Source organism: Myotis lucifugus, unplaced genomic scaffold (genome assembly GCF_000147115.1).
Source record: "Myotis lucifugus unplaced genomic scaffold, Myoluc2.0 scaffold_297, whole genome shotgun sequence".
Lineage (NCBI taxonomy): Eukaryota > Metazoa > Chordata > Mammalia > Chiroptera > Vespertilionidae > Myotis > Myotis lucifugus.
In genome coordinates, this window is record NW_005871345.1 from 20,226 (window position 1) to 28,796 (window position 8,571).

An 8,571-nucleotide genomic window follows, 5' to 3' on the forward strand; every position below is an offset into this window, starting at 1 on the left:
GACGGTGGGTGGAGAGTGGACATCCATGCCACATTTTCTGAGGATTCACAGTTCCTAAGGCCCATCTTTGGGTCCCTCAGTCCATGAACCTCAGGTTAAAAATCCCTGTTCCTGCCCTAGTTTGGCTCATTGGTTGGAGCGTCAGCCTGCAGAATGAAGGGTCTCCGATTCGATTCTGGTCAAGGGCACATACCTTTGTTGCAGGCTCAATCCCCAGCCCTGGTCAGGAATGCAAACGGGAGGCAACCAATCCATGTGTCTCTTTCACATTGATGTTTCCCTCTGTCTCTGTCTCTCCCCCTCCCTTCCACTCTCTCTAAAAATCAATGGAAAAGCCCTACCCAGTTTGGCTCAGTGGATAGAGCATCAGCCTGCGGAATGAAGGGTCCCAGGTTCAATTGCGATCAAGGGCACATGCCCATTTGGGGGCTCGATCCCCAGTAGGGGACGTGCAGGAGGCAGCCGATCCATGATTCTCTCTCATCATTGATGTTTCTATCTCTCTCTCCCTCTCCCTTCCTCTCTCAATAAAAATATATTTTTAAAAATCAATGGAAAAAATATCCTCGGGTGAGGATTAACAACAACAACAAAACCCCTGCTCCACAGTGGACCTGGTCCCACAGAAAGTATAGCGAAAAAAGCAGAACCGAGTTTCCAAACGCCCTTTCCCTTTTCAGCAAGCCAAACCTGGGAGCAGTGAAGGGCCGGGGTGGGGCAGGGAAGGATAGCCATCAGAACATTCTGGAATCATGATCTGATGAGCGAGGGGAGCTGTGTCCAGTCAGCAGTGGCCAGACAGAGGAAATGGAGTGTCTGGCTGCTAGCCATTCTTACCCTCTCTCCTACCATCTGGATCTCTGGCCCATCCTGACCCCTGGTGGCTGCCCATGGGATGAGGCGAGAGATCTTCCCAAGCTCCTCCCTGCTCTACAGTCAAGGGGAAGCCAGCTAGTCCCAGCCCAACAGGAAGATGAACTCCCACCCTCACAGGTCCCGCTAGGGTCCCCAGGAGGTACAGCATGTTTCCTAGGGGTCCTTCAGGAGGGTTCACTCCACTGCAGTCACCAGATGCCTTTTCAATATAAGTGCAGCAATCAATCAACCGCATGTACATGAGAAAGCATTTTTTTTTAACCTGTCAAGTTGGCAAAAGGGGTGTGTGTGTGTGTGTGTTGTTGTTGTTGTTGTTGTTGTTGTTGTTACAACTGAAGATCAATGCAGGTCAGGGTGATAAAAAGTGCAGCACAGGAAATATAGTCAATAACATTGTAGTAGCTGTGCATGCTGTCAGATGGATACTAGACTTATCGGGACATCCCTTCGGAAGTTACATACTATGCTGTACACCTAAAACTAATGTTGTGTGTCAACTGTAATTTTTAAAATGTTTAATTTTTTAAATAAAAATTAAGCCCAGCCAGCGTGGCTCAGTGGTTGAGCGTCAAACCAGGAGGTCACGGTCAGGGCACATGCCTAGGTTTCGGGCTCAGTCCCCAGTGTGGGGTGTGCAGGAGGCAGCCAATCAGTGATTCTCTCTCATCATTGATGTTTCTATCTCTCTCTCTCTCTCTCCCTTCCTCTCTGAAATCAATAAAAATATTAAAAAATAAAATAAATAATAAAAGGCAGGTCAGAACTCAGTAAGACCAGCACTCTCATGCACATTGGTGAGAGTACAAATTTGTACACCCAATTCTGGAAGTGATTCTAGCAAAGTAAATCCAAAATCTTACAAAGTGTTTCTATCCTCTAACCCAGTAATTCTGCTGTTAAGAATACAACTTCAAGACGTCAATAGACTGAAAGAGTGTTGTACCTGGAATTTGAAATAAATGGCAGAAGAGAAAACAAGGTTAGCCAAAAGTGATCATTGCTGAAGCTAGGGAATGGGTACATGGGAGTTCTTTGTTCTATTTTTTTGTCTACTCTGGCATATGTTTGAAATTTCCATGATAAAACATTTTTTAAAGGAAAGCATCAGATATGCAAAGATTTGTATAAAAGACATCAATTTTTAATACCAAAAACTGTGCCAATGGTATAAAAGTGCTATGCTAGAATGGTTAAACGAATTATGCTGCATGCAAATAATGGAATATTATGTAGTTGTTTAAAAATTCAAGGATTTTTTAATGTCAGAAAAATGCTTACAGTGTAATGCAAAGTGAATAAGTAGGATACCAATTGTATATGCAACATTTAACTAATTATGTTAAATAAAAAGTACATAAAAGTGAAGACTATATGAGAACACACTAAAGTGTTTTTTTATGGAGTAAAACTATGGGTGATTTTTACTCTTAATATTGTGCTTTATTTTCCTAATTCTACAATGAGCATTTTACTTTTATAAATAGACTCAATAAGTTGCGTTTGTTAAAGTAACACTAACGTAGGAATCTGATATATATATTCAAAACCAAAGACTGACATATATTAGCTGTGCAACACTGAGCAAATTAACTAACTTCTAGGTCTCAGATTCCTCAACTATAAAACTGGCATAATTCCATCATATTTTTCACGCCACCATTTACTGGACATTTACTATGCACTAGGCAGGCACTATGCCGAGTGGTTAACTGCCCCCCCTCCCCCCATCTATTATCACACATACTACTCTCACATGAGCATTTCAATCCTCACAATAAACTCTGGAGGAGCTTTCAGTATTCCCGCTTAAAAGTATACAAACTAGCTCTAACCGGTTTGGCTCAGTGGCTAGAGCGTCAGCCTGGGGACTCAAGGGTCCCAGGTTCGATTCCAGTCAAGGGCATGTACCTTGGTTGGGGGCACATCCCCAGTAGGGGGTGTGCAGGAGGCAGCTGATTGATGTTTCTAACTCTCTATCCCTCTCCCTTCCTCTCTGTAAAAAATCAATAAAATATATTTTTTTAAAAGTATACAAACTGCAGTTCAGACAGTGCTCAGGCATAGGTGTGGCCATCTTTGAAAGCCCAGCTTACAGGTACAGTTTTGTTGTGAGGACTGAGCAAAGGAATGTAGGTGGAGTGCCACACACAGTACCTGGCTCCAAGCACAGAGCTGCTCCATTTAATGTTGCCTACCTTTTCTATGACCCCTGGGCATTGGTAAATTGTAGCAAAAACAAACCAATATACTCTCAGAAAAAAAAAAGGTTCTGCCCAAAAAGAAGAGATTATAGCCCTGGTTGGGTGGCTAGGTTGGTTGGAGTGTTGGCTTGTACCCCAATAGGTTGCGAGTTTGATTCCCCCATCCTGGCATATTCCTAGGTTGTGAGTTTGATCCCTGGTCGGGCCACATACAAGAATCACCCAATCCATGTTTCTTTCTTTTCTCTCGCTCTTTCTCTCTCGCGAGTGCGCTCTCTCTCCCCCCCCCCGCCGCCCCCTCTCTAAAAAATCAATAAAAACATATCCTCAGGTGAGGATTTAAAAAAAGAAGCCCTAGCCAGTTCTGCTCAGTGGATAGAGCATTGGCCCAGTCAAGGGCACGTACCTCTGTTGCAGGCTCGATCCCCAGCCCCGATTAGGGTGTGTGTGGGAGGCAACCAATCGATGTCTCTCACATCAATGTTTCTCTCTCTCTCTCTCTGTGTCTCTCCCCCTCCCTTCCACTGTCTTTAAAAATAATCTTCGGCCGAAACCGGTTTGGCTCAGTGGATAGAGCGTCGGCCTGCGGACTGAAGGGTCCCAGGTTCGATTCCGGTCAAGGGCATGTACCTGGGTTGCGGGCACATCCCCAGTGGGAGATGTGCAGGAGGCAGCTGATCGATGTTTCTCTCCCATCGATGTTTCTAACTATCTATCTCTCTCCCTTCCTCTCTGTAAAAAATCAATAAAATATATTTTTAAAAAAAATCTTCGGATGAGGATTAACAAAATAAAAGGAAGGGGGGGAGGAGGAGGGGGGGGAGGAGGGGGAGGAGGAGGAGGAGGAGGAGAAGGAGAAGGAGAAGGAGAAGGAGAAGGAGAAGGAGAAGGAGAAGGAGAAGGAGAAGGAGAAGGAGAAGGAGAAGGAGGAGACGGAGACGGAGACGGAGGAGAGATTATAGGACCTATAGGAACACATTAAAGAGGAGCTGAAAGGCTACCTTACTCAGGGAGATATCGGGGGCTGGGACTGTGTGCCCCACAAGTTCCAACATAGTTCTGTCAGTTACTTATTCAGGGATTCATCAGACCCCACACCTTGATTTGCAGCTGATAATTCACTGTAGAGTTACTCTACCAACAAGGCATCACTCCTGCCTTCCACTTACCCTGCCACCCTTCCTGCCTAAAGAACAGGGCACACCTAACCGGTTTTTGGCTCCGTGGATAGAGCATAGGCCCCGTGAACTGAAGGGTCCCAGTTCGATTCTGGTCAAGGGCATGTACTTTGGTTGCAGGCTTCATCTCCAGTGAGGGGTGTGCAGCAGGCAGTCAATTGCTGTTTCTCATCAGTGCTTCTCTCTATCCCTCTCCATTCCTCTCTGTGATATCAATAAAAATATATATATATTTTTAAAGGCACAGGTCTCACCAGGCCCATAGATTGGTCCTATTTTTTTTCTTTGTTTTCCCTTTTATTGGAGAAAAGCAGAATATTAAGGGCTGGACAAGACAAGGCACTGTGTGAAGAAGGAAGGCTTGAATACCTAGGGGTAAGTGATGTGAAGCAGCTTGGCCTGCCCCAGAATGCCCTTGGATTCATCTTAAATGCCTCTTGCCCTGAGGAGCCAGCCTAAGTTAGGTTGCATCCCTATGCCCTATTTCTGGCCCTTGAACCCATCACAGCACTAACTGCATTAGAATTGCTTGAAAGAAAGCACCAGTGTTCACCACTGTATCTTTCTAGCTCCTGGCAATGTGCCTGGTACACAGTAAACTGCGTCAATGTTTGAGGAAAGAAGGAAGGAAGGAAGGAAGGAAGGAAGGAAGGAAGGAAGGAAGGAAGGAAGGCCAAATGGACCCATAGCTGCCTTGTTTCACACTAAGCACTAAGATGTAGTCCCTGCCCTAGAGCAGCGGTTCTCAACCTGTGGGTCCTGACCCCTTTGGGGGTCGAACGACCCTTTCACAGGGGTCGCCTAAGACCATCGGAAAACACATAAATAATTACATATTGTTTTTGTGATTAATCACTATGCCTTAATTATGTTTAATTTGTAACAATGAAATTGAGGGTCACCACAACATGAGGAACTGTTTTAAAGTGTCGCGGCATTAGGAAGGTTGAGAACCACTGCCCTAGAGGCTTAAAATGTACATGTTTCTCCAACCTCATATCCACCTTTAGGAAAACAAATATAAGGGAAAATCCTGTTGATTCCAAACCTCATGCTCTTTATTTTACCAAAGTATTAAAAATGGAGCTCCTGAATCCAAGGGAGGTTCTTGAGCACACAGAATTCTGGGAGGGATTATGGGACTGAAAAGGTCTGAAGTCTAGTGTTCTGATCCTGGCTCTGCCACCTCTGCTGTGTGACCTCCGAGGAGTGACTTCCCCCTCTGGGCCTCAGTTCTCTTCTCTGTAAAATGATGGGGTGACCTTGTATGAAAATAAAGGCAATTGAGTGCGCTTGACTATGTATGCGGTTGGGTGTAACTGGACAGCATCTAAGTCAGCCAAGGGGGCAGGGAAGACAGCATGTGCCTATTCCAGCTGTAAACAGTGAGGCCCGCCATGCACCACCCCTCTGGAAAGTGGTCGGGGAGGGGTCGTAGGCTGCAGGGGACCTCGCGTCAGTAAGGGCCCACCCAAACATGCCTACGTGCCTTTGCCTCTAGGTTTGCGAAGCCCCAGTACCTTCAAGGCACCACCAAGCGTGACCCCCTGTTCCCCATTCAAAAACAATACTCTCTCGTGCCAGCCCTCCCCCTTCGGAGGGACTACCCAGGAGAAGTAGCTGGTGGGGGTGAGGAACGTCGAGGTCTGGAAAAGCACTGGTGGAGCCAGGCTTCCTGGCAGGGCCCCATTTCAAGTTTCCCCAGCAAGTGCTGTGGGGGAGCCCCCTGGCCCCCCTGCAGTGGTTTCTTAGGGAGGACAGTGGACTTGGTGGACACAGACATCAATGGTTTCCTGGCTTCAGTCCAAGCAGCTGGCAGGTTCAGCCTTCTCCCCAGAGCCCCACACCACCACTGCCAGCCCTCCAGCCTCTGCTCAGACTCTTCCTGCTGGGTTCTATGCTTCCCCATCCGCCCTTCCCTGCAGCGCTTTCCCTCTCCCTTCACAACCCTTATTGCGCGCTCTCTCTCTCTCTCTCTCTCTCTCTCTCTCTATATATATATATATATATATATATATATGTAAATTTTTCTTTTTCTCCCTCCTTCTTCTCCTCCCCCGCTTCTCTCCTCCTTGCCATCCTTCACCAGCCCCAGAATGGGTCTCCCTCCCTTCCTCTCTCTCCGCCAGTATCTCCCTCTTCAGCTCTCACCCCTGCACCTCTCTCTTTGTATTCCTCTGGCCCTCTCCGAGCCCTGCCAGCATCTCTCCTCCCCCGCCAGGCTTCGGCCTCCCCCCAGCCTCCCCATCTCCAGCTAGTCTCCTCCCCCTTACTCCTCTCCCCTCCCTTCGGCCTCGCCCCACCGCCTGCCAGAATCCCAGGGGGTTTTCCCACCGTGGGGGTCTCTGTGCCTCTCATCCTAGGGTCTACATGCCCCCTCCCGCGGCAGGTTTATCAGGCAGCCATCCTTTTCTGCCTGTGCATCTCCTACCACCGCTGTCGTCGCCACTGTCTCTTCTTCTATCTCCTCTCCCCACCCTCGCCTCGCCTCTCTTCTCCCTGCCCCTTTAAATCTGCCTGGCCCAGCCTCCCCCGTGATGCTGGGATGGAGCAAACATTGATTTGTGCTGGGATGGAATCGGAATTTTGATATTTTTTCCCTCTCCCAACCATAAGAAGAAAAAAACATAATAAAAACACCCCTTCTTCGTAGCCCCCTCTCCCTTCCCACCCAGCTCCCAGCTCCCAGCTCCCAGCTCCCCTTCCCTATCTCCATCCGAGGCAGAATTTTTCCCCTACACTGTTCTCCCCCCTTCCCTCGCCACTACCTCACCCCCCCCCCACACACACACACACACCCCGCCTGGTCTTCCAGCTGGGCTCCCCCACCTTTGCTCTCTGGGTTGGAGCAGCCTCTCCGGAAGGGGAGGGGGCTTGGTTTGCCCGGCGAGGTCGGCGTGGAGGTCTCCAGCCATGGACGCCGCGCCTGGGAGGCAGCCTGAGCCCCAGCCCACATGGTGAGTAACCTACCCACTCCCTCCTGCCTGCCTGCCCACCCCCACCCTCGCGTCTGCCCCGCAGAGCCTCCCCATCCCTATCCTTTCCCCACCAAACCCTCTGCCCACCTTGCTCAGATCTCCTCCGCTACATTTCCCCCTTTGCCTGGGAAGCCGGAGAACCGAGACAGATAGGTCCTGACAGCAGCCAAGTCAGCGTAGGGCCTCAGACTCTGCCCAGCCCCCCCTCAGGACCCTCCTCCCCAAAACTGCCATCCGCACTGGACACGTTGGGGGTCTAGATTGGAGAAGTGGGACTCCCGCTTGGGGTTGGGACCCAAAGTCCTGGGAGGGGTCCTCTACAAGAATAGAGAGGCGAGGGAGCCCCCGTGCCTCCAACGCTTAGAGCTGCTGTAAGATGCTACCGAAGGTGGGGGGTTGGAGGGCGGTGCTAATGCCCCCGAGCCATTGGGCCAGGGAGCCGCGGGCAAAGAGGAGGGGCCTCGCTCATCACCTCCCCCCCCCCCTCTTTCTCCGCAGCCACTCAGGATGAGGGTCCGGCCCTGCCAGCCCGCGCTGGGGCCCCCCCGCCCGGCCCCAGTCTAACTGCCCCCGCCCCCAGGCCTCGCCCGGCTCCCAGGCCCCCAGCCGGCTCTCCAGCCCCAGGATGCGCTGAGCCGCCGGGGGGCTGAGGCCGCGCCAACTACATGCATGTCCCCCGGGGGCAAGTTCGACTTTGACGACGGGGGCTGCTACGTGGGGGGCTGGGAGGCGGGGCGGGCACATGGCTACGGCGTGTGCACCGGGCCCGGCGCCCAGGGCGAGTACAGCGGCTGCTGGGCGCACGGCTTCGAGTCACTGGGCGTCTTCACGGGGCCCGGCGGACACAGCTACCAGGGCCACTGGCAGCAGGGCAAGCGTGAAGGGCTGGGCGTGGAGCGCAAGAGCCGCTGGACGTACCGCGGCGAGTGGCTGGGCGGGCTGAAGGGGCGCAGCGGCGTGTGGGAGAGCGCGTCCGGCCTGCGCTACGCCGGGCTCTGGAAGGACGGCTTCCAGGACGGCTACGGCACCGAGACCTACTCCGACGGAGGTGCGGGCCCGGCCCCTGCCCCTGCTGTCTGTCTGCTCGTCCGCGCCTCCCAGTCGGGCTGGCCCGCGTATGCCTTTCCCTGCCATAGCTCCCCCACCCCCACGCCCTGCTCTTTCCCCATCTCCATCCCCATCCCCATCCCCATCCCCATCCCCATCCCCATCGACATGCACTCCTGCGCCCATCTCCCTGCCCTCTCCTGCCCCGATGGCGCATGCCTTACTCGTTTGTCAGCCCCCTGCCTGCTTTTCCCTCTCCCCAGTCTACCTGTTCCTCGCTCTCCCCCGCCC

General features: G+C 51.5%; 1 protein-coding gene across 2 annotated transcripts in view; it reads left to right on the forward strand.

The window, feature by feature from the left end:
- The first annotated feature begins 6,814 nt into the window (after nucleotides 1-6,814).
- JPH4 (junctophilin 4) overlaps nucleotides 6,815-8,571 on the forward strand; it is a 10,128-nt gene continuing 8,371 nt past the window's right edge. The window contains exons 1-2 of one of the 2 annotated variants that reach the window (XM_023763699.1): nucleotides 6,815-7,212; nucleotides 7,732-8,281. In XM_023763699.1, coding sequence (XP_023619467.1) covers nucleotides 7,903-8,281 — 379 coding nt within the window. In that variant the 5' untranslated portion in view covers nucleotides 6,815-7,212; nucleotides 7,732-7,902. Of the gene's footprint in view, nucleotides 7,213-7,731; nucleotides 8,282-8,571 lie in introns of those variants that run through there. The other variant, XM_023763698.1, reaches the window with a different exon arrangement.